Consider the following 26,685-nt stretch of genomic DNA (forward strand, 5'->3'; position numbering starts at 1 on the left):
TGAAAGAAAAGATGTTAGAGTACATTTCTGGGAATATGAGCTCTTATTTTTAAAAGAAATCTGCCCTAAATGTGTTAGATACTGCAAAGTATTATAAACATCTCTACACATTAAATGTCAACTTTTCATAATACTGTTTTATTAATAGTTGTATCATAAATTAAAATGTTAATGCTTTGGTCATCTGATTCTTAGGATTAGTATTAATTTCAGAGTTAAACATATTGTCTTGTTCCGCCTTAAAACAAGTTAGACAACTCCAACCAGAATGTTATGAATTAACTTGTCCAGGTGTCCCATAATACTGCAGTGGTCAAATCATTACTAACACAAGCTGGTATAAATACAAGACAATCCCAACTAAACTAGGAATCAAGTTACAGGGGCGGCACGGTGGCACAGTGGTTAGCACTGCTGCCTCACAGCGCCAGAGACCTGGGTTCAATTCCCGCCTCAGGCGACTGACTGTGTGGAGTTTGCATATTCTCCCCGTGTCTGCGTGGGTTTCCTCCGGGTGCTCCGGTTTCCTCCCACAGTCCAAAGATGTGCAGGTCAGGTGAATTGGCCATGCTAAGTTGTCCGTAGCGTTAGGTAAGGGGTAGATGTAGGGGTATGGGTGGGTTGCGCTTCAGCGGGGCGGTGTGGACTTGTTGGGCCGAAGGGCCTGTTTCCACACTGTAAGTAATCTAATCTAATCTAATCTTAAGCTTTTATTACAAAACAGTATTTTCTCTAATCCTATTTGCAATAAGTTCACAATACTTCCTGAGTCCCTTGTAGATTTGAGCAGCTTCTCTCTCCCCCTCCCCCCCCCCCCCGCCATCAGACAGTCAACAGGTCTCTGTCTTTTGCCATGTGGGTCTCCTGAGAAGGTCCAAGAGATTGTTCTGCAGGTGACCCTGTTTTTATATCTTTTTTTGGATGTTTTTCTGAAACCTTCTATACTTCTGGCCAGTCGGGAAGACTTGCTTAACAGTCTGAAGGATTGACAATTATTTAAAAGGCATTCTACTATTTGTTTCTTTGTGTAGCAGGACCTAATGCCTTATTGTCTGGGCCGTCCTTTAGTTGGGGGTCTGTCTGTCCAGGATAACTGTTGCTGTTTACATTATGTTGTCATTTGTGTCTGGTATGTGGGTTTTGTTACTTGAGTTTTACTTGGCCAATGTACCCTTGATGTTTGGCCAATGCTATTAGGCAGGAACTTGGGCACCTAAATTGGAAACAGATGTTCTGGGGGAAATGCATGACAGAAATCATTTGATTGTACTGATAGTACTGGACTGGTTTGTCCCACTGAGGCAAGGAAGGGATGGTAGGTTGAAAGAACTTGGGTGACAAGAGATGTGGAACATCTAGTCAAGAGAAAGCAGGAAGTTTACTTAAGGTGGAGGAAGCAAAGATCTGACAGGGCTTCAGAGGGGTACAAAGTAGCCAGGAAGGAATTAAAGAATGCACTTGGGCAAGCTAGAAAAGGGCATGGAAAAGATTTAGTGGGTAGAATTACCGAAAACCCTAAGACATTCTACAATTATGTGAGGAACAAGTGGATGGCCAGAGTGAAGGTAGGGCTGATCGGGGATAGTGGAGGGAACTTGCACCTGGAGTCAGTGGAGGTAGGGGAGGTCCTTAATGAATACTTTGTTTCAGTATTCACTACTGCGAGGGACTTTGATGTTGTGAGGACAGCGTGAAACAGACTGATATGCTTGTACAGGTTGATGTTAAGAAGAAGGATATGCTGAAAAGTTTGAAAACGTAAGGATAGATAAGTCTTTTGGGCCAGACGGGATATACCCGAGGCAAGGGTAAAGATTGCTGCGCCTTTGGCAATGATCATTGCGCCCTCACTGTCCACTGAAGTACTACCCGATGATTGGAGGGTAGCAAATGTTATTCCCTTGTTCAAGAAAGAGAATTGGGATAATCCTGATAATTACAGACCAGTTTTACGTCGCTGGTGGGCAAAGTATTTGAGAGGATTCTGAGAGACAGAATTTATGATTACTTGGAAAACCATAGTTTGATCAGAAACTATGAGAGGGACAGATCATGCCTCAGAAACCTTATTGAATTCTTTGAGGATTTGACATTGATGATGGTAGAGCAGTGGATGTGATGTACATTGATTTTAGCAAGGCATTTGATAAGATTCCCCATAGTATACTCATTCAGAAAGTAAGGAGGCATGGGATATAGGAAAATCTAACTGTCTGAATACAGAATTGGCTAGCCTATAGAAGATAGAGGGTGGTGGTCGATGGAAAGTATGCAGCCTGGAGTTCGGTGACCAGTAGTGTTCCCCAGGGATCGGTTCTGGGACCTCTGCTCTTTGTGATTTTTATAAATAACTTGGATCAGGAAGTGGAAGGGTGGGTTAGTAAGTTTGTCAATGACATGAAGGTTGGTGGAGTTGTGGATAGTATGGAGTACTGCTGTAGAGTGCAATGGGACATTGACAGGATGCAGAGCTGGGCTGAAAAGTGGCAGATGGAGTTCAACCTGGAAAAGTGTGAAGTGATTCACTTTGGAAGTTGATTTGAATGCAGAATACAGGGTTAGAGGCAGAATTCTTGGCACAGGGATCTTGGGGTCCATGTCCATAGATTCCTCAAAGTTGTCATCCAAGTAGACGGGTTTGTTAAAAAGGTGTAGGACGTGTTGGCTTTCGTTAGCAGGGGGATTGAGTTTAAGAGCCATAAGGTTATGATGCAACTCCACAGAGCCCTGGTTAGACCACACTTGGAATATTGTGTTCCCTTCTGGTCGCCTCATGATAGGGTGTGGAAGCTTTAGAGAAGGTGCAGAGGAGATTTACCAGGATGCTGCCTGGACTGGAGGACATGTCTTACGAAGAAAGGTTGAGGGAGCTAGGGCATTGCTCATTGGAGTGATGAAGGATGAGAGGTGTACAAGATGATGAGAGGTATAGATAGAGTGGATAACCGGAGACTATTTTTCCCAGAGCAGAAATGTCTATCATGAGGGGGCATAATTTTAAGGTGATTGGAGGATGGTTTAGAAGAGATATCAGACATTGGTTCTTCACACAGAGTGGCAGGTGTGTGGAATGCACTGCCAGCAGTGGTAGTAAAGTCAGATACATTAGGGGCATTTAAGTGACTCTTGGATAGGCACATAGATGACCGTAAAATGAAGGGTATGTAGGTTAGTCTGATCTTAGAGAAGGTCAGCATAACATTAAGGGCCGATGGGCATGTATTGTTCTGTGTTCTATGTAAGAACTGCAGATGCTGGAGAAACTGAGCAGGACTGGCAGTGTCTGTGAGGACAGTTTTGGGTGCTGTTCTGAAGAAAGGTAATCTTCACTGCCAGATCTGCTGAGTTTCTCTCGCTATTTCTAGACTGGATAGTTGTCTGGTTGCTCCAGAAAAGAGGCAAAAATATTGTGCTACTGATTTAGAGGAGCCTTGCAAGAATCCAAAACCATTCAGCCCATCATGTCTGCATCGGTGCTTAATATAAGCCCCCATTTCCCATGGCTAAGCCCCCGAACCTGCACATCCCTGGACACTACAGGACAATTTAGTGTGGCCAATCCACTTAACCTGCATAATTTTGATCTGTGGGAGGAAATCCATGCAGACAGAGGGACAACTGTAAACCCCACATGGGCGAAGTCAGAACTCTCATGATACCAGTTTATAGTCCAAAAGGTTTATTTGAAATCACAAGCTTTTGGAACACTGCTCCTTTGTCAGGTGAAGTCTAGTCCAATCAAGGACTGGCACCTCCATGTCATGCCCACACAGACACTCACCCAAGGCTAGAATTGGTGCTGGTCACTGGTGCTGTGAGACAGCCGTGCGAACCACCAATTTAGTTTGGTTTCCATGTTTGACATCATTAGCCGGTTTAAATCCTGGATGTTAAAATGCATAGAACATAGATCTGGAGTTGGATTTTTGATACGTGCATGACACTAGATTTGTACTCAGACTTAAGGTGGCATCATGTTATACTTTCTGAGCATACCAGAGGTTTCCCTGGTACAGGTGCAGGGTACTACTTAAGCGAAACTGACAATTCATCTGCAGACCACCAAAGGGATCTTGATCAGATGGGCCAATGGGCCAAGGAGTGGCAGATGGAGTTTAATGTAGATAAATGTGAGATGCTGCATTTTGGAAAGGCAAATCAGGGCAGGACTTAATAGACTTTATGGTAACGTTCTGGGTAGTGTTGCTGAACAAAGAGACCTTGAAGTGCAGGTTCATAGCTCCTTGAAAGTAGAGTCACTGGTACATGGGATAGTGAATAAGGCATTTGTCCAATAAAGGAAAGCATACTAGAGCACGGAGTGTAGGAGTTGGGAGGTCATGCTGCGGCTGTATTGGACATTGGTTGGGCCACTTTTGCAATATTGACTGCAATTTTATTCTCCCTCCTATCAGAAGGATGATGTGAAACTTCAAAGGGATCAGAAAAGATTTACAAGGATGTTGCCAGATTTGGAGGGTTTGAGCTACAGGGAGAGGCTGGGTGTCAGAGGCTGAGGGTGACTTATAGGGGTTTATAAAATCATGAGGGGCATGGATAGGGTAAATAGACAAGGTCTTTTCCTTGGAGTGGGGAAGTCCAGATCTAGAGGGCATAGGTTTAGGGAGAGAGGGGAAACATTTAAAAGGGACCCAAGGGGCAACTTTTTCACTCAGAGGGTGGTGTGTGAATGGAAGGTGCTGCCAGGGGAGGTGGTGGAGCCTGGTATAATTACATTTGGATTTGGATGGGTACATGAATAGGAAGGGTTTAAAGGGTTTAAAGTGCTGGCAAATGGGACTTGATTGATTTATGATATCTGGTTGGCATGGACGAGTTGGTCTGTTTCTGTGCTGCACATCTCTATGACTCTGACTGGAAATAAAGTTGCCAAGGAAGACAGACATTATATGTTTAATATTGTAACAGTTGGGTTTAGGGAGGTCGGGTGATACAGGTAGAACATTGGTTGCTTCAGTGAACCTTGAGTTACAGTTCAGGCAAATGCATGTGGAATTCCAAAAGGAAGGAAAAGACAGAACAGGAATTTAAATTAAAAATTTAAGGGGGGGCACAGTGGCATAGTTGCTCAGTTGTTATGACTGCTGCCTCACAGTGCCAAAGACCCAGGTTGGATTCCCACCTCGGACAACTGTGTGGGTGAAGTTTGCACATTCTCCCCGTGTCTGCGTGGGTTTCCTCCAGCTGCTGCGGTTTCCTCCCACAGTCTAAAGATGTGCAGGTTAGGTGAATTGGTCATGCTAAATTGCTCATCGTGTTCAGGGATATGTAGGTTAGGTGCATTAGTCAGGGCGAAATATAGGATAGGGGAATAGGTCTGGGTGGGTTACTGTTCAGAGGGTTGGCGTGAAGTTGATGGTAAGGTTTCCTGATGAAGGGCTTTTGCCCGAAACGTTGATTTTCCTGCTCCTCGGATGCTACCTGACCTGCTGTGCTTTTCCAGCACCACTCTAATCTAGACCGTGGAGTTGTTGGGCCGAAGGGCCTGTTTCCATCCTGTAGGGAATCTAATCTAATCTAAAAAGATTGAGCTTTGGCAAGCTAAACCAAATGTTTCGGAAAACTTGGAATAGGAAGTTTCTACCCATCATCCAGGTTCTGTCAGGAGATGTTGAGGAACGTGCAGGTGTTGCCAAAATTTGAGGAGAAGGATGTGAAAGCATTTTTCATTTTGTTCAGAAAATAGCAACACAAACGAAATGGCCAAAAGTAGCTTAGACCTTGCCGGTGCAAATTAAATCACAAGATATCTATGCATCCCTGTCAGAGGAATAATAATGAGGTGAAAACTGCGGTTGTAAGCGTACGTGAGTCAGTCCCGGAAGCATACAGTCAGAGGTTTCAGAACTTATGGAAACAACCTAGACAAACGTTTACTGAGTTTGTTGAAGCTAAACAATGGCTTTGATCTGCACTGCAGTGATTTTATGATTCTAAGTGGTCAACTCTCCCTCACTAAAAGCTCCAGTTACACTATGCAGTTGCCAAACATGTATCAAGCAGCACACAACTATTAACAATAGGCAGAGCTCAACCCTACAAACCTTGAAGCCTAATCATTGGTTGTGATGTCAGAATTAGACAGCATTCATTAAGCAAACCAGTGTGTGTTAATTACTAACAACCAATTTCAGACTGGTTCACAAATGCACGCTGGGAACTTCATGTACCTGTGCCTTTTTTCCTACAGAGTATAAGGCATTGCACCTTTTGTTTTTGAGTTAAACAAAAACAAAATATCCTTGCCCAGGATATATTTAATGATGATCCCTTTGAAATTTGATATTTTGATTTGCATCATCCTGAGGAAAGAGAGAGAAATTATTCAATGGCATGCCAGACCACAATGATCCACAATATTGACTTTATCTGTGAAGATCTCTTCGAAATGGAGGGCACATACTTTCTCGACTACCCATTCATTATTGACTGCCAATGAAGTATTCTATCAGCGAGAATAGGTCAAGAGAATATAAATGCAGCCTAGTGAATGGTACATTCAGCACTGTTGACTGAAGCATTAACAAAAAGGGGGACAACCTCAGAATCTAACAGAAAATATTGAATGTTGAAATTTAGCAAGTTATAAATGTGGCCTGAATGCCCTTCATTTTCCAGTGATTTCTTGAACTGCAGTAGTTCGTTGAGGGGGATGTGGTATAAATGTTGTCTTCCGGAAAACTTGAGGCTGCTTTGGAGTGCTTTAAATAAATGTAACCTCAAGGTGATTGTGTATTCGGCAACATGGAGGGAAAGGCAACACAGGAGACAGGTGATAGTCCTCAGGTGAAACTGTGTTGAACTGTGAAATTACAATGGGGCATCATCTCTCAGCCTGGACCTGGGAGCTTTGGGTTCTGCAGGAATTTATTTGGGAGGGGTTTTGGCTCCTCAAGGTCAGACAAGAAAATCTTCCGAAACTGGCTTTGCTCCATCAGTCTAAGCTAAATCCTTTGTAGGTTAAAAATATCTGAACTTTCAAAAGGTTTGGATGTCACATTCCAGAGTGATATTTTCCATAGCCATCACCAGACAGGTTTTGAAATTGAGTTGACTTTGATGATGCTTCAGAGCGTCTCACTGTTATGAATAAGTACTCTTTTGCATTTTTTTGGCATTCGACAAGCTTGGCTTTTCCTTATCTTGTTGTCTGACCCACTGATTGAGGACAAGTGTGTACCTGCTGATATTAATATATTAACTTTATTCTGAAACTGGGGCGGTGCTTCAGGACTTAGCTGGCTCACTGCATTTAGCAAAGGAATCCAGTTTACAAGCCTGTCCCTAGCTCAACAAGAGGCAAAAAACCCACAGTGTGATTGCTCAGTGCAAAGATCTGATGAATTTGTCAAATGTTGGCAGTATCCAGCAGTGTTGTAATGTAATGACGTGCTCTCTCAGAAGACCAGGATAAGACTGTGTCCTTGCCTTCTCTCTTCTGGGTCAGCTTCCATGCTTATGACCAGGTCAGACCATCTCTGTGTAGTGGGCAAGTTCACTCTGATCAGAAATAATGACCATGGAGTAATACAACATTGAAACAAGCAAGCCCTTCGGCCCAACTCAACTAGTCCATTTGGTCCAATATCCTTCTACGTACCTATCTAAATGTCTTTTAAATGTTGTATCTGCATATACCACCTCGTCTGGCAACTCGTTCCATATACACACCATCCTCTGTGTGAAAAGGTTGCTCCTTGGGTCTCTTCTGAATCTTTTCCCTCCATTCGTAATTAGTTTTACTGTACCCTAAAGCTGAAACATATGTCACTGTGTAAGTTGCTAGGAGTGCAATGGGACATCTGAAGGATGATGGCATTCAATATTTAATTAAAATATTGAAAGCTGAACAGAAGCATGACTGAGAAAGGTGAGTTCATATGAAATCAGATATAGAAACAGACAAAGATTGATCTTAAAATCACGGAAGATAAGGGACAGAAAGGGGAAAAAAGGCAAAATTTTAAACTTGACATTTTTTACAATTTTGAACAACAATTCGCTCATTGATGAATTGGAGGAGCCGGTGTAGGACTGGGATGGACTAGGTTAAAAATCACAACACCAAGTTATTGTCCAACAGGTTCATTCAGAAGCACTAGCTTTCGGAGTGCTGCTCCTTCATCAGGAGGCAGTGCTCCAAAAGCTAGTGCTTCCAAATAAACCTGTTGGTCTATAGCCTGGTGTTGTGTGAGTTTTAACCTTATTGATGAAGTGAGACTCCACGTTACTTTCTGAACCAAGAAGATCGATTGGCAGCCACTAACAATCACAATGCTGATAAAAGGGTACTCCTGTTCCTAGTTACTTGAATTAAATTTCTGTGACCGGTTTACCACCTGGGAGGTTGCAGATTTCATGGTGGTAAAGTAGGCAATGTTGTTTTTGTAAAGCTAATGGTGGAGTGCCACGATGCAACCAGCAATCTGTGACGATTTTCAAATTCATCTCTGTCACGCTACATGTTGCTTATTTATTTGCATAATTTGTGTCCGCTCATTCCACCCCTGCACGATGCCGTGGAACTTATTTCACTAAATGTTCCACCATAGAGTCAAACTTCAGCCAGCCCTGATGGAATCTGCTTTCCATTTAAACAGGAGTGTAGGTTCACACTTTGTTTGAAAGTGGAGTCTCAGGTAGATAGGATAGTGAAGAAGGCGTTTAGTATGCTTTCCTTTATTGGTCAGGGTATTGAGTACAGGAGTTGGGAGATCATGTTGCGGCTGTACAGGACATTGGTGAGGCCACTGTTGGAATATTGTGTGCAATTCTGGTCTCCTTCCTGTCAGGAAGATGTTGTGAAATTTGAAAGGTTTCAGAAAAGATTTACAAGGATGTTGCCAAGTTTGATGGATTTGAGCTGTAGGGAGAGGCAGAACAGGCTGGGGCATTTTTTTTCCCTGGCGCGTTGGAGGCTGAGGGGTGACCTTATAGAGGTTTACAAAATTATGAGGGGCATGGACAGTGTAAATAGACAAAGTCTTTTCACTGGGGTGGGGGAGTCCAGAACCAGAGGGTTTACGGTGAAAGGGGAAAGATATAAAAGAGACCTAAAGGGCAACCTTTTCATACAAAGGGTGGTACGTGTATGGAATGAGCTGCCAGAGGAAGTGGTGGAGGCTGGCACAATTGCAATATTTAAAAGGCGTTTGGATGGGTATATGAATAGGAAGGGTTTGGAGGGATATGAGCCGGGTGCTGGCAGGTGGGACTAGATTGTTTTGGGATATCTGGTCGGCATGGACTGAAGGGTCTGTTTCCATGCTGTACATCTCTGTGACTCTATAACTGTATGTCCTCAACATTATGCTTAATGAATTGGTCTCAAAATTTTAGGGTGTAAAATGGGTACTGTTTAGATAAACAATTAACTTCAACAAGTGCAATGTTTTCCAGGAACTTGGTTAGCACTGCTGCTGAGAATCCAGGTTCGATTCCAGCCTAGGGTGAATATCTGTGTGGATTTGCTGTAGTTTCCTTCTACCGTTCAAAGATGTGCAGATTAGGTGGATTAACTGTGTAACTGCGACAGGGTGAGATGCTCTTCATTCGGCCCATCAAGTGCATACCAACCTTCTGGCTTCTTTCTGCACATTCTAAGAATTCAAAAAGTGACAGGGACAAGCTACTGGGTGGCTCCCAGGCCTTGACCTGAGCGTTGAATAGAGTTGTATGAGAAAAAAATCTAACTACTTGGCTGAAAGTCAGGGCCAACATTCAACCAACAATAGGTTGACTATTTCTTTAATGTGTAATAATGGTATCATCATTGTGAGTATTAGTGACTGCCAATCAAGCTATCTGGTTCAGAAAGTAAAGGTTAAAAATATACAGTCTCATTCCTTCAGTTGGTGAATTGTTGTTCAAGATTGTTCTTAAAAAAAAGTTAATTTCCATTTTCCTTCCTGTATGTGATTTTCCCCTTATCAGTCATGCTTCTTTCTCTGTTTCTAATCTCTCCGGTCGGTTTGCAGAAAAAATACTCTTGACAGGTTTTCCTGTCATGTGGATTGTCAGCTTTCAGCTGCTCAGTAATCTTCTGTCTTTAAACCCGACGGTGTTGAGCTCATGCTCTTTCTTTCCTCCCCCTCCCCCCCAAACACAGGTCATCCCTTTTGCTGCTGACTGTGACGAACAAGATGAATGTACCTGCCGGGACCCCAATGCTGAGGAGAACCTTCACAAAGAACGGGAGCTCAGATTTCACTAACACGATAGAGAGTCAGACAGACACCGTGTAATCCAGCCAGCAGCATTCTGGCCTTGGACCAGCAGTAATGCCACAAAACACACATTATTTTGTTATATTCAAGCGGAACGAGAGGCAATGATTTCTTGTTTGTTGTCCGTGAAGATCAGTATCAGGGATACGGTATGGGGTCTTAACAATAGGCACGAATGACATTGATACAGCAGTTTCACCTAAGAGACCTAGAGGATAGGCAGTGAAGGGATCAGACTGTGTAGTACACTGTAGATGATTCATGCTGCTCCAGTAACACACTTATATTTTATGCTACTAGTCATTGTTTTGTTATCTCTTCTCCCTCAGCCACTACAACCAATTCTGTCCTAGGACCTCAAAACTGTGGGAATCTATGACTTCATCCATTACCTCAAATCCTCCTCCTGAATTCCCAATCTCTTGGTCATCCCTGCCCTGAGAATTCATTCAGACTGCCTGACAATGCCACAAGCTGTGAAAAGTCTTCCTGTTCACCCACATCGTTACCATTCCCATTGAAAGAATACCTGTCCAGCCATGTCAAAGCATCTCCGACTGCGTCCAGTCCAGTCCAGTCTTGTTATCGTCTATTTTAAGAGAAAAATTCAGAGGGCTATTTGGTTATGAATAATATTCTGACAAAGGGGATGGATTCTGTCACATTCAGGTTTTGAATACATCCCAATAAAGGGATTCAAGACCCTGCCAACATCTTGGCCTTTGTTCATTCTGTATGAACATAGTCCAGTTCAGTAGCAACGCATTGCTTAAATAGGTTCAGTTCATGTGACCACTTTATACCCCTGTTCTTACTCTTCCCGCTTTAGGATTACAAAAGCAAAATGTGTTCAATTTTTTTCATTGGGAGTAGGTAAAGGTGGAGGAAATAGCATGATACAACTACAAAAGGCTATCCTAAACTGATTCACTGAAACAGATATCCTATGAGTCCCACTCTACAGCTTTTTTCTCCACAGCCATGTGTATTGTTCCCCCTTTTAGTATAAATTCAAATGTTTTTTGAGAATTATTGAATCTGCTGCCACCACCTTGTCAGGTCACACATACCAGAGATTACCATATCTCAACTACTCAAATCAGTATTGTTGTCACTGAAAATTGTTCTTTTTTAACTCTATCATAGCCATACTTTGAATACCTCGCTCAAATTCTCCTAAACTGAGCTATGGAGAACAATTCCAGCTTTACTGATTGAAGCCCCTCATCCCTGGTGTCTGTTCAGTGAATTGTTTCTTCACGCTTTCTGAAGCCTTAACATTCTTCCTAAATTCTACAGCAGTCTGCCTGAGGCTTGATCAGTGCTTTTACAGACTTAGCAAAGCTTCCTTGTTTTTTTTAACTCAATTGCTCAGCTAGTAGAGCCAAGGACTGCTTGTTTTTCTAATAAAGCTTTCCTAACACCTTCAAGGATGGTGTATACATATCTCTGTACCCATTGCCTTTAACCTCTACTGTTTTGTTCAAATTGCCTCTTTTTGTTATTCCCAACAGAACGTAATAAGGAAATATTTAAATGCCAAGTGGTAATCAGAGGGGAAAAAAAACAAGGACCTTAATGGGTTAACACAATGTCTTTTCATCTACAGCACTTGATTCCAAAACAACTTACAAGTATTTGAAAGGTGCAAATGAAGCCATTTTGAGTTTCATCTGTGGCACAGTTGGTAGTATTCTAACCTGTCAGCAAGGCGTGAATTCAGTTCCCACTCCACGATCTGAAGACAAAAATTAAGGTTAAACTCCAGTGTAGCACTGTCTAAAATGTTGTCTTTCCTCTAACTGCACTCTCAGGTAGAGACAAAAGATCGATCCAAGGAAACAATCTCGAAGGCTAGCAGGACAGTTATCTGGGTGTCCAGACCAATATGTGTTGCTCAATGAAACTCTCAAAAAGAGATTGTTTCTATGCTGCTATTTATAGGAGCTTGCTGTGCAGAAATTGATTGTTGCGAATTTGAAGCACTTTGGGACATCCCATGATTGGGTGAAAAGGGCTTTATAAATGTGGGTCTTTGCTTTCCTTTGTTTATTTTTTTGTTTCTTTGGTCTGTTTTGACCTAATCACATTCCATTCAGCCATAACGAGAACTAAGTTTAGGAAGCAGAGCTATCACAGAGTGAAAGAAACTTTATCCTCCATCTGACAATCCAAAACCTGCAGCTAGCAAAGCTGGAATCTAAATCTAGACCTGGGTATTGACAATTGTTGTGGTCATGCAGCTGAATGCCGGAACTCAGCAACCACACATTGAATAAGACAATACGACGGTTATCAAAGAAATTTGATCAAACAGCACAGAATGATAAATCACAAACAAAGGCCATTCGGCCTCTTGTCCTTGCTGGTTCTCTGATTGTGCTATCCAATTAATCCCACTCTTCCTCCCCCTCCCGCCGGATCTGTTAAAAGCTTTCCTTTTTGGAAAAGAATCACAAGTGTTACATTTGACTCCTTTTCTCTGCATCAACTTTCTTATTCCCTTAATACTCAACATCATGAGGACATTTCATTGACTGTAATATTCTTGCTTCCTCTCCTCAACCAACCCCCAACAAGCTCAATGAATGGAAACTGTGTCTGAGGGAATTGGAGAATATTGCTCAGTTGCGACAGTGTATCGTTCTCATATGCTGTGCCAAGTGAAAATAAAAGCCATACTTTTCAGCAAATACACTGACCACTGGTTGCTCAATAGCTAGAGACTGGACTTACCCCGGGCCCAAACTGCCTGCCATTCCAGTCCTGACTCTCACCCCCACCAAACCTAAAGGCCAATTTTCTCCTAACTGGCTCCATCCCAGCAGATCCCAACTCACTCCCCCCATTCCAAACTTGTTACCCTATCCCTTCCTCACAGTCATATATTCATACAGCACGGAGGCAGACCGTTCAGTCCAACTCCTCTGTCCTAATCACCAGCATTTCGCCCATATCCCTCTAAACCCTTCCTCTTCATATACCCATCCAGATGCCTTTTAAATATTGTAATTGTACCAGCCTCCACCAGTTCCTTTGGCAGCTCATTCCATACACACACCACTGTCTGCATAAAAAGTTCCCCTAAGGTCCTTTTTAAATCTTTTCCCTCTCACCTTAAACCTATGCCCTCTGGTTTTGGACTCCCACACCCTAGGAAAAAAAGACCTTGTCTATTCACCCTATCCATTCCACTCATGATTTTGTAAACCTCTATAAGGTCCCCCTCAGCCTCCGACACTCCAGAGAAAGTACCTCCAAACTATTCAGCCTCTCCCTACAGCTCAAGCCTCCAGTCCCAGCAACATCCTTGTAAATCTTTTCTGAACATTCTGACGTTTGAAAACATCCTTCCTTCTTGAAGGTTGACTAGAATTGCACACAGTATTCCAAAAATAGCTTCACCGATGTCCTGTACAGCCACAATATGACCTCCCAACTCCTACAGTCAATGCACTGACCAATGAAAGCAAACGTGCCAAAAGACTTCTTCACCACCCTGTCGACCTGCGACTCAACTTTCAAAGAACTATGGCACCCCCACCGTTCCTTTGTTTGGTAACACTCCCCAGGACCTTAACATTAAATGTATAAGTTCTGCCCTGGTTTGCTTTTCCAAAATGCAGCATCTCTCATTTATCTAAATTAAACTCTATTTGCCACGCCTCAGCTCATACGATAAAGGTCTGGTTGTACTTAGACATCTTCTTCACGGTCCATTACACCACTTACTTTGGTGTCATCTGCAACCTTACTAACCATATATTCATATCCAAATCATTGATGTAAGTGATGAAAAGCAGTGGACCCAGCACTGATTGATTGATTGCTGTAGAACACTGTTGGTCACAGGCCTCCAGTCCAAATAGGAACCTTCCACCACCAACCTCTGTCTCCTACCTTCAAGCCAATGCGTCCCTCTGCAAGGATAGAGAAAGGGATAGAAATCTCAACACCAATCCACTCTGCAGCTGGCTGTGTAGATTCCTGTCAAGATTAGAGTAGTGCTGGAAAAGCACAACAGGTCAGGCAGCATCCGAGGAGCAGGAAAATCTACATATCGAGCTAAATCCCTTCATCAGGAAGATTTCTTCTGTGCTTTTCCAGCACTTCACTCTAATCTGCAGCATCCGCAGTACCCACTTTTGCCCTGTGTAGATTCCTGGCCTACACTGAACTGCTTCTTCTGGGCAGACTCTGGGACCAAGTCTGTAGAGCTATTCCAGAGATCAGTGTCGGGAAACACTTTCCAAATCTGATCTGAAAATCTTGGTCACTTAATTTAAAGGCTCCTGAGCACCTCACATTTCATAAAGTGTTGCCTTCTCAGTTACTCTATTATTCCCTTTAGACAGTAACTCCACAATAAATTCTAATTTAGAGCCATAAAGTGTTTTTTTTTTAAATTTGATCAGAATGAGAAAAAGATGACATATTGTGAATCTTACCCACAAACTCAGGACCTATCACCCTGATGCAAGACTAGCATTGCAGAAATTAACAATGGCCTTTCCTCCAACAGGCAGCCAATATGCATACCACAGCATCTCATCTATCAAAAGTATACGTTATTTAACTAACAATAGTTCTCTCAAAGTACTGTCTCACAACATAGCTGACACAGCCTGTTACACACCCATCAGTGACTGACAACAATATCCTGTTATCAAAACTAGATCCTGCATCATCTATAAATACATTAAACTGAAGTTCAAACTTACCTCTGCAGTCACAAGAAACATTCACACTGTGTGCTGCTTAGGTATGTAGCCTGGGTCAGAGGGCAGCCAGCAAGACTCAGATAACAGAATATATTCCAATGGTTTATTAGCTTGCTTCGTAAATCAACAGGCTCCATAGAGGCTAACAAAACCCAGGATGCATTCATCAGTATGAACTGGGGTTTGTTTTAATATTTATACAGGTCTTTCTAAACAAATTCAGTCCAGTTAGGAAGATGAGTTTTGATTAACTCAACCCACTTTCTCTGCCAAAACACATCTGCCTCTTGAGTCCAGTTATTCTCTTAACCCCCAAGTCTTTCGATGGTAAATTATTTTCCTCTTGTTGCTTTCTGCTTCAAAGCTGGAACACTGAACAATTTGCCGAGATCCATGTCTACTGGTGGAAATCATCTCCAGTTGCAGTGTCACACAGTAACCAGCTCCCAGGACTGGTTGACAAGTCTCATCCCCAGATCTGGTCAAATCAATAGGAATACACACAAAATCTCTCTCTCACACAAACTGTCTCATACACACAAACACACAATCTGCCCTTACTCCTGAAACCTTGACCCCATATGTTCCCATAAAAGGCAATGTCTTCTTTCGTGTTTTAATATTTTCCCCTAAAGCTGGCAGTGTATGCTGCAAGACACACCAATATTCAATGTGGGAAGAAAGAAACGTACAGATCCGTTACACAAAAGCAGAAATAACTGGAAAATCTCAGCAGGTCTGGCAGCATCTGGGGAGTGAAAGCAGAGTTAATGTTCCTGAGGAAGGATCACTGAACCTGAAAAGTCAACTCTGCATTCTCTCCACAGATACTGTCAAACCTGCTGAGTTTTTCCAGCTATGTCTGCTTTTCTCAACATCCACAGTTCTTGTGTTGGTTTTTTCAATCATGCAGATTATCTAGCTCTATAGAGAAGGATGTGAACTCTGTTGTGATGAGGATAGATGTATTACAGGGTGCCAGCTACTTCAGAATGGTCCAGAGTACAGTGACTTAGTCTATTAATGTCAAAGTTTTTTTAAAATTCATTCATGAGATGAGAGCATCACCAGCTGGGCCAGCATTTATTGCCCATCCCTAATTGCCCAGAGGGCAGTTGAGAGTCAACCACATTGCTGTGGGTATGGAGTCACATGTAGTCCAGACCAGGTAAGGATAGCCGTTTCCTTCCCTAAAGGACATTAGTGAATCCGATGGTCTTTCTAACAATCAACAATAGATTCATGGTCGCCATTAGATTCTTAATTCCAGATAAATACTGAATTCAAATTCTACCATCTATCGTGGCGGGATTGGGACCCAGGTCCCCAGAACATTCCCTGGGTCTCTGGATTAACAAGGAGATAGAGAGGTCTGCAAATGCTGGAGATCAGAGTTGAGAGTGTGTTGCTGGAAAAGCACAGCAGGTCAGGCAGCATCCGAGGAGCAGGAAAGTCGATATTTCGGGCCGGAGCCCTTCATAATTCCTGATGAAGGGCTCCGGCCCAAAACGTCAATTTTCCTGCTCCTTGGATGCTGCCTGACCTGCTGTGCTTTTCCAGCAACACACTCTAATCTCTGGATTGACAGTCCTGCGATAATACCACTAGGACATTGCCTCCCCTAAATGTTACAGAAATGAAAATTTCTGCTGTTTAAGGGTGTAGACATTTGAGAGCTTACCCAACCTATGCTCACCTTCAGACCTAAGTGGAACTCCTGGTTTGAATACAGGTGGACTTAGTGTATGGGCTGCAGCAGCTCAAAAAGGCAACTTGCCACCACCTTCATAACTAGGGATGGGAATAAGTACTGTCCTTGCCATCATCAGTCAAACTCATGAAGTAATATTTACTTCTTTCAAAGCAAAAAGGTCCAATAAACAAATTTTGGCGTTGAAGATTAGAAACACATCAAGTGCCACAGATCAACAAGTTGTCTGTAGCCAAAAGAAGCCTTGTATCATCGTCATCATCATCTGTGGCAAAATTTGATCAAAAAACAGGTGCAAGTTCTTCACACATGAGTAAACCTAAATGTTAGGCAAACTTGGCTTTGATAATCTTGCTTTGGTTGCAGGGATTAATGTTTAATGTACAGTGTTGACAAGGTGGAAATTTACTCTACAGGCTTAATGAGGTTTGGGGGGGGTTGGGGTGAGGATGGTACAGGTCTTCCCAGGATGTGTAAAACTGGGCTCTGTGACAGTGACACCATGCCCGCAACCATCCATCTCCACTGTTATTTACCAACAGTTAGACATGTCCAAGCTCAACAGAGTGAGGAGGAAGGGTGTGAGGAAGTGAGCTTCTTCCTCTTTGGCATAGCCAAGAGTGGCAGTGATGGAGATGGCAGTCTCACCATGGGGCAGTTAACAGACAGGTGGCTGCAAAATTAGCGCAGGGTATCCTGCCTTTTCAATGCTGAGGTGGGGGTTGGAAGGACCACCACCTCCATGTAAAATCCCAACCATTGCCTACCTCTATTCTCAGCAGGGTGGGCAGAATCCTAAGTGCTGCAGCCCAAGGTACTACCTGTTGGGTATGCAGTTCTAATATCAACCCCCATCTCCCCGACCACCTCGTCTAAAGTCAAAATTAAAGTATTAAATCAGTGTTCCCTAAATACATTTAGCATAGAGTCCTTGGGTTTTCCAGCCCAACTTCTCCATCCTGACCACCTTTCTCAAATTAAACGAGTCCTATTTGCCTGCATTTGGTCCATAACTTCTCTCAATTTTTCCTATTCATGTACCTGTGACTGTCTTTTAAATGTAACTACCACTTCCTCTATGAGAATATAGGTGGAGAAAAATCCTGGAAGATCCTTCCTAAATAGCACTGACCCTTCATCCTAAGGTCTGCAACAGTTCAAGAAAGCGACTGACCTGCCCCATCCCTCCGGGGCAATTAAGAATGGGCAACAATTGCTGTCCCAGCTAGTGAAGCCCACATCCCATGAACATCAAGACATCAAGTGGGATGTCTTACAATGTTTAGAACACAGTATTCAACAAATCTTTGAGATCAGGGTGGCAAATTAAAAAGGAAATCCCAGAATAAACAAGTTCCTGATGCCAGATTGCTCTATTATTGCTCCCAAGATTGTGGGTGAGAATAGGGAGGAAGCTTGGGAGGGTATGGGTTGTCTTCACAGAAGGTTTATTGCTGGTGCCTGGGGGCTAACCGGGATTTATGGCTACTTAATGCAAAATCTCTCATTAAAACAAAGGTTAAAGAATACAACGCAGGCAACCACAGACCCATTATCCAAGTTGCAGTGAGCATTAGGGAGTGAGCATGAGAATTTCCTCAGAGTTAACAATGACAATCAGTTGGCTTCAACTTCAAAGTGAAAACTCCAGTTTGAGAAACCTCCCAGAATTCTTTGAGGATCTTCCAGATTAGGATTGCTTAGTCTTAACACTTGAGGGTGATGCCATCATTTACTGGAGGGCAACTAGGGTCACACCATAATCAGCTGTCTCTGACTTCTTTGGGTTTAATCTGGTAACGTTACAGTTCCGGTGTAATTTCACAGACAGCTGGAGTTTAAACTAATGCTGGGGAAGGAGGCTTCTCCTGGTGCTGCACAGGAATTCTAACCCACTTTTCATCAGCTTTTGTCGTGGCTGTTTAAAAAAAAGACCAAAGGCCACAGCATTGCTGCTTCACCTGCCGCCTTCTCGCTGTTACGTGCTCTCCCCCCACCCCAACTCAAAAATGTGGAACATTTTCACCAGGGTGACACCAACTCAATCCCAGTATGCAGCGTTCTGTTGCCAAAAGGGGCATGCAGATGAAAGGAGGTTTGAGTGAGCACAGGCCATCTGATTCCACTTGACTCGGGCCAAGATGCAACGTAACACTGGTCACAATATTGGTGGCATTTTCTGTGGCATGGACTATATTCACAGGAGTTTGCCCCAGACGGCTAGATAATCCATTCAGCCTTAATACAAGTATGAGCAGTCAGTTACACACATGACTGGCATACATTCGGCCAAAGCCTTGATTATTTAACTTTCCGCCTTCAATTCCTTGCATGGGCCTATCTCTCTAACTGCGAGACCTCCTCCATCCCTACAGAGTGCGCAGAAGGCCAGAATGAGAAAGCCATAGCGATCTTGAAGGTTCAGCTGAGATAGGGGAGGAGTGAGACTGTAGAGGGATTTGGAATAAGGGTGAGGGATTTCTAAATAGAAGCACCTGTGGATGGGCTTTTGTGAATGTCACTGGTTTCTTTGAAGTGAGTCAAAGTGCCAGGAGCAAATTTTTAGGTGATCTTACATAAGGTGGAAGTTTATACAGAGTCAGACATGGGATACCAACCAACCAGAGGACAACCAGACACCCATGTCTCAAGGTAATGAAATCATGGACAAAAGATTCAGCATGATATGAGCAAAGGGAAGCAATGTATAAGAGCGGGCAGTCTTGGAGATGCTCTGGAAATGGAGTGAGTCCATCTTGAGCCCAAGGTTGTTCAGTTTAATGCTCATTTTTTTTTGGGGGGGGGGCAAGAACAATTGGTTAGCAGTTTGTGGTGGGAACCATGAAAAAAGGCTTCAATCTACCTAGTATTTAGAAGAAGGAATTTCAGCTCAGCTAACACTGGATGTTAGATAAAAGTCAAGACCACAGAAAATGGTGCTTTAGAGCCAAGAGTGGCACGATACACTTGCAATCTGAAGTTATTTTTCAGGATTGATTTGCTCCTTCTTTTAGCTAGCTAGTGATAACTGGCAGTGAGACAGGATGAATCCTGGCTGTGATACTGTCCCGTGGCCTATAACTCAAATCCTTGACAACAACATCTTCTAGATTAGTACTTAGTGCAAGATACTGGAGGGTGGCTTGCCTCCAAAATATGCAAACCCCAGCAGCATCTTGAGGTGACTGAACACATTGCAATTATCAACGACTGCACAGTCAGATTTTACCATTGTTTTGTTTTTATTCTTCTCTGTGGCATGGGCATCAATCGTTGGCTGTTTCTAATTGCTCTTGAATGGTATGGACTGCTAGAGTCATTTCAACTGTCAGCTCCCCTACTGTAGATCTAGAGTCATACTTAGTCCAGATCAGGTAAGGACGAGAGTGAAACAGATGGGCTTTGTTTGATGAAATTTCCACAGTCATCATACTAGAACCAGCTTTCAGCACTTGATTTTATCTTTAGTTATTTGGGTTGAATTAATCTTACGTTGGACCCCTATCCCTGGAGCATTCGCCTAACTCTCTGTATTACCAATGACATTTCCACTACACAATCATCCCCAACCCCTATGTGTTTAACTGTTTGCATAGGAATATGATGAAATCCGTTGATTTCACAAAACATTTCCGTCCAGGCTGTGAGGGGAGGAAGAGAATGGGAGGAAATGATAATCTCGTCAGTGACTAGAGATATAGGCATAGCTAAGAACCATATACTGTCTCTGGAACAATGTGTTAGTGGGTTATAGAGAATGTGTATTGTACCATGTAGCTTGCCATAGCTTCTTTGTTCACAAAGGAAGCTCTAAACAGTGTGTGTTAGTGAGAGGCTGCTATCTAAATAAAGAGCTTTCTTGAATGAGCCCTTATTTAAAACTTGTTGAATGGTGGGGAATTTGAGCTCTCGGCTTAAAAGTACAGAACCTGACTGTGAAATATGTCAGAGTGACTGTGATAATCTTCAGTATTATCTGCCACTTAAAAGAGTATTGTTTTAAATGTTGTCCAATGGTTGCTGCTCATTTACAGACGATTTCTGTTTCTAAGTCATTTACCTGTTTTGACTATCGTAATATGCATAAGACTGTGTTCAGTGTCAGCCACTCGATCATTCAAGGGATATAACGTTGATATATCACTCCATGCTAACAATACAAGTAAAGCTGCTTTTGTGGATCTTGTGATCGCACGGCACGCAGAGAGACTAACGCGTCTCTAAAACCACACACTGGTCAGTGCTTGTGATTCTTTCACAAAATCCCCAACCAACCACGCACTGTCGGAAATATCCATTGCCCCAAGGGATTGTAGGTGGGAGTCAACCTTGAGCAATTCCTTGTCTCTCTCTCTCTCTACATTTTGGCCATTCCCCTGTCGGTCTGACCACAGAGGAGGAACCAGGTGAGATCACACAAAACTCCCTCAAAAAACAAAAAGAAGCCGAGGCAATCCCATCCCTCCAATTTAAGTCCTGAGTCTACACCCTGGAGAATGTCAGTGGGATGAGAGGTCAGCTCCTTGGAGCGGCAATAATGAAACTCTCAGCTGCTGTCTCCTCTTGCTGGCGAGTCTGGGACCGGGACCTGGGGGTCCAGGAGAAGGCGAGGAGAAGTGCTTTCATTGCAACCCTTTGAGATGCCCTCCTCCGAAAGGTGCTAGGTGCTCAGTTCAGACTGATGGCGATGGGTGTTTAGACTCTAAGGGAACCAGAAGATGTGGGGAGCTGTGTGGGAAAGTGAGCGGAGGTTGAAAATCAGCCACTTTTTAAAAAAAATTAAAATGGTGGAACAGGCGTGAGGGTCTGTGGTAGGCTACTCCGGTTTCCTGTTTCTCAGGCAAAAGTGAGGACTGCAGATGCTGGAGATCAGAGGGGTGCTGGAAAAGCACAGCAGGTCAGGCGGCATCTGAGGAGCAGGAGAATCGACGTTTCGAGCAAACGATGTGACAACCAGGGTCCAGTGTTTTAAAACTGAGTTATTCGTCATTGAGTAGCCTCAGCTAAGCTGCCTCCACATCCCTGACGAAGAGCTTATATCCGAAACGTCGACTCTCCTATCCTTCCATGCTGCCTCACCTGCTGTGCTTTCCCAGCACTACACTCTGGACTCTAATCTCCAGCATCTGCAGCCCTCACCCTCTCCTCCCAACACATTGCTGCTGAGCATATCACTCACACGCAGTACAGGCACATTAAGCTCACTTATACCTTGTTGGCTGTGATGCTTCTGTCAATAACAAAACACTTCAACTGTTCCAGCAGACAAGCAAAGCTTGGATGTGCATACACTTTCTAATACTGTTCAGTCCACATACTTGGTATTCTCTCTGATAAACTGGAACTTACTCACTTCTGAAATATTTCTTTAATGATCGGAAGGCCAAGCCACACTGAACATGGGTTACCTACATTTTAAACTTATTTTGTTTCTACGCTTGAGAAACTGTCTTACAATTTTATTGTGTGTATAGAACTAATTCAAAAATAAAAGTTGTTACCCTCGTTGCTTGATGTTTTTTTCCCCGTGACGTAGTCAGAATTTATCAACGTGCACCCCGTCTTTGAATATATTTACACACAACAGTCCTCCTTTCTGCAAGTCTCCCTAAAATTAGGCCATTATCTGGGAGTCAGTTTCACCTAATTGCTTAAAGAGACAGAGGAGTGGGAATGAAGTATTGTTATTCAGAGTGGCAGACTGTAGGGAATCTAATCTAATCTAAAAAGGCAATTTCTGAATTTGTGGATGGCACCAAAGTTGGGAAGAATAGTCAACAAAGCTTGGAGGAAGATTGAAGCAGTGGTCAATAATAAACATATTGGTAAGGCCTTTTCAAGAGTACTGTGTGCAGTTCTGTCCCATTATAGGAAGGATGTTATTAAACTGGAGGATTATTCAGCAAGGATTTACCAGGAAGATGCCGGGAATGGAGGGTTTGAGGTAAAGAAGAAGATTGGATAGGCTGTGACTTTTTTTCCACTGGAACATAGGAGGTTAGGGGGTGACCTTACAGTCGTTTATAAAATCATAAGGGGCATAGATAAGGTGAATAGACAAGGTCTTTTCCCTAGGGTGGGGGAGTCCAAAACTAGGGGAAGTATTTTTAAAGTGAGAGGAGAGAGATTTAAAAAAGGACGTGAGGGATAACTTTACACAGAGAGCAATTTATATGAGAAATGAACTGCCTGAGGAAGTGGCAGATGCAGATACTGTTACATTTCAAAGATATTTAGATAATGACATGAATGGGAAGGGTTTGGAAGAATATAGGCCAAATGCAGGCAGGTGGGACTAGTTTGGGAACATGGTCGACATGGACTGGTTGTACCAAAGGGTCTATTACCATGCTGTAAGACTCTGTAACTACGACTGTATGTCCAATGGGCAAATCGTTGGCAACTTAGGTTCAACACAGATAAGTGTGAAGTGCTATGCGTGAGCAGGAAAGATAGTGAGGTCACTTATGGGTAAGTCTAGCTAAAGCAGAGGAACATAGGGATCTCAGTGTACAAATCAGTATCAATCAGTAAAAGTTGCACCATTGAGGTTCTATCTTTATCCTCATGTTACAAAACCTGGACAACATCCAATGGCAAGTAATACACCTCACAAGTGCCAGGCAATGACTATCTCCAACAAGAGAGAATCTAACCATCTCTTTACATTCAATGGCGTTAAGAGAACTAAAAACCAACTATTATCATTTTGAGGGTTACCACTGACCAGAAACTGTACTGGACTAGCCATTTAAGTATTGTGACTAAAAGAGCATGTCAGATACTTGGAATTCTGTGGTAAGTAACCCACCAGCTGTTACACCTAAAGCCTATCCAGCAGTGACATGGCACAACTCAGGAAGGTGGTGGAATACCTCCCACTTGCCCAGATGAGTACAGCTCCAACAACTCTCAAAAAACTTGATGTCATTCTAGGACACTTGATTGACATCCCATCCTCCACCTTTAACGTTTATTGCCCTCTCTCACTGATGAACAGTGGCAGCAGTATGTACTGTTTGCAAGATGCACTGCAATAGTTCACCCAGACTTTGACAACACCTTCCAAATAGCCTCACCTTGACCACAGGAGCACCTGCACCACCACCTGCAAATTCCCATCGAAGGCACCCACCATCCTGACATGGGACTATAATTACGGTTCCCTCACTGTTGCTGGTGTTCCTGGAACACCGTCCCATGGTACCTACACACATGGACCTCACCTGTTTATGGAGGCAACTTCTGTATGGGAATCAAGGAACCTCAATAAATGTTGATGTCACCAACGATGTCTGCACCCATGAATAAATAAAAGTGCAAGCAGAACTATTAAAAATAGGCTTTATGGCTTGTGGGATAGGATTGAAGCATGGGGATGCTGTGCTGAGATAACAATGCGTGCATTGAAGCCAAATAAGTATGTGATGGAGAAGGGAAGCGAGGTTATTGTGAGGAAAGAGAAGATAAGGTTCATGAACACCAATATGAGTCGAATAATCTGTATTTCATATAATCCTACGTGTGTAACTACCACTTCACCAACCACGGCAACCAAACCAGAGTAAGTAAATCTAATATTCTCGCACTGACATTAAGTACAATTGTTCCACATTTTTTCTGTGCTTCCATGATCAAAGTTGGGAATTTATCTAAAACCACAGCTGCTGGGAGTTGGGAAGAGAAACAGAAATTGCTGTAGAAACTTCGCAGGACTGGCAGAATTTGTGGAGAGAAAGCAGAGCTAACATTACAGGTCCAGTGGCCCTTTGTCAGAAGTACTAGTAGTTAGGAAAAGGTGGTATATGTGCTGAAGACAAGCTGGAAGGTCAGGGTGGTGGGGGTTGGGTTTGGGAGAGGAGACTGGGAACAAGTAAGTGTTAGGTGGAGAGAATTTGGAATTAATCTGTTCTGTTTCCATTGGATCCATTTTGTTTTCGAACATAAACTGAAATACAGCCTAATAGAAACAAACTGCACGTCAGGAAAAATGCAATAAAGGCAGAAAACCAGCGACAGTACAATAGCTTCAGCCAGACCTGAAAGAGAACAATAGTGATAGTGGTGATCTAAATGGCAATATGTGCTGATCTTTGATTAAGATATGTGAAAGGTTTGACCAGGGGTAATGCTCTCTCCCCTTCACCCTATCTGAAATGTTAACCCACTGTTTTATTTCAGATACGGTTCAGAGCTGCTTAAAGTCCTACAATTCTATGGTGGTGACTGCAAGGAGAAGACTTCTTGAGGGGACAATATGGCCTATTCACAATAAACTTCAGTCTGTTTTGCATACAATGAAGTACTTTTGAAATGTGGGCACAATTGAAACAGACATTTCACATATAGCAGGTGCGATTGAGAAATGACCAGATTATTGGTCACAGTGCTATTAGCTGAGAGATAAATACCGGTTAAGTTTATGAAGGAGAACTCACTTTCTCATCTCAGTTCCGGGACATCTTTCTCACCAAAGTGAGGGGACAGGTCAGGCCAGGCCAAGCCTTGATTAGCATTGTCTCAGTTTTGAGAGTTCCGTAGTCCTTCGGTACGCCCCTGGTGTCAACAAATCCAAGACGGAGCTATAAGAAAGAGAGCACTTGGAAATGATTTTGGATTTGTAATATTTCAGAGACTCTCAGGTATCCAAGATGAAAATGTGATCGCTTCCACACCCACATGTAGAAAATCTTCTGTTTATGTCTCTTGAAATAGCACAGCTACTCTTCCATGTGGATTTGTCTCTCAACAAATTCAACACCAGTGCCTGATTCCTTTTTGGCTGTTTTGAGCCATTACCCCACAGCCTCACATTGTCCCCTCAAAACTGTAGATGTAGATACAACATTCAAAGTAATCCAAGCTGCCTTTTTTAATCAAGGTGCATTTCCAAGAATGCTTTTTCTTCTCTTCGTAGTTCACTATAATTGAATCTATACTCACATGCAATGTAAAAGTTGCAGTTCTGAAATCCTTGCAAGAATTCTTCACACACGTCCAACACCTCCCTCTCCCCTCGCCTCCCCCCCCCACATACACCAACCCACCTGAAGACAGATGTTCAGAAACATGCTAAGGAGCCACTTGCTGGGATCCAGTAAGGTACCCCCTTCTACTGGCAATTTTAACCTTTGACAAGCCCAACAATATCCTGCCCTTGTACCCCCTCCCCTCCCCCACACCCCCATGAACACTGCTATGAATATTTTACTTAATTCACAATTACTACAGAGTGGGGAATTGTCTACAAAAACAGAAGTTGCTGGAAAAGTTCAGCAGGTCTGTAAAGAGGAATCAAAGTTAACTAATGCACTTAATAGAATATCTGACTATTTAAGTCCGGTGACCCTTCCTCAGAGGAATTGTCTATGTTTCCTTTAATAACCAATGGGAAATATCACTCACCAACATTATAGACATTTTGAAGGTCAGGGCTAGTGGAACTCCCCAGTGTGGTTGTTGATCTGAAAGAATATTTATACAATTTAGTGTCACAGAACCTTATCATCTTGATTGTGGTAGGTGGAATAACTAACCTGCTGAGATTTCACCCACATTGTGCAGTACCTTCTGGCAGAAATCAAAAGCAAGACTTACTTTGATATAGTGCTGTTCATAACTGGATGTCTCAAAACATTTTACAGCCTCTTCCGCACTTTTTGAATTGTAGTCGCTGTTGAAAATTAACAATTCAGCTGCTAATTTGTGCACAGCACCCATCAAGACCGATGTGATAATAAGTAGATAACCTGCTTCTTGTGTGAAAGGTAAGTATTATAGATGCTGGAAATTTGAAAAGAGAACCGAAATTGCTTGGAGAAACTCAGCATGTCTGGCAGCATCCATGGAGAGAGAAGCAGAGTTAACATTTCTCCTCTCAATAGTAATATCATATTGTAATCACTGCTTTAGTCTCTCCTGTGTAAGCTGAACATCAATGGTGACGACCTTCCCCATTGCAAAATGTAACTCCTCCACAAAAGAGAAGAATCCCTCTCTCCAGTGT

At 42.9% G+C, this 26,685-nt stretch overlaps 1 protein-coding gene and 1 long non-coding RNA gene across 3 annotated transcripts in view; one reads left to right on the top strand and one right to left on the bottom strand.

Annotated features, from left to right (window-relative positions):
• The window catches only part of LOC140479625 (pappalysin-2-like), a 409,230-nt gene extending 396,944 nt beyond the window's left edge, over positions 1–12,286 (top strand). The window contains exon 22 of the mRNA XM_072573508.1: positions 10,130–12,286. Coding sequence (XP_072429609.1) covers positions 10,130–10,234 — 105 coding nt within the window. The 3' untranslated portion in view covers positions 10,235–12,286. The remainder of the gene's footprint in view (positions 1–10,129) is intronic.
• Positions 849–26,168, bottom strand: LOC140479626 (uncharacterized). Of its 2 annotated transcripts, XR_011961088.1 has the most exons (4): positions 26,085–26,168; positions 25,118–25,261; positions 9,509–9,620; positions 849–7,776 (listed from the first exon to the last, which is right to left on the bottom strand). It is a non-coding gene; the product is annotated as an uncharacterized lncRNA (long non-coding RNA). The 2 variants fall into 2 exon arrangements; XR_011961089.1 differs by lacking the exons at positions 849–7,776; positions 9,509–9,620 and adding an exon at positions 11,913–11,985.
• Positions 26,169–26,685: the final 517 nt, after the last annotated feature.

This window comes from Chiloscyllium punctatum, chromosome 7 (genome assembly GCF_047496795.1).
Source record: "Chiloscyllium punctatum isolate Juve2018m chromosome 7, sChiPun1.3, whole genome shotgun sequence".
Taxonomy (NCBI): domain Eukaryota; kingdom Metazoa; phylum Chordata; class Chondrichthyes; order Orectolobiformes; family Hemiscylliidae; genus Chiloscyllium; species Chiloscyllium punctatum.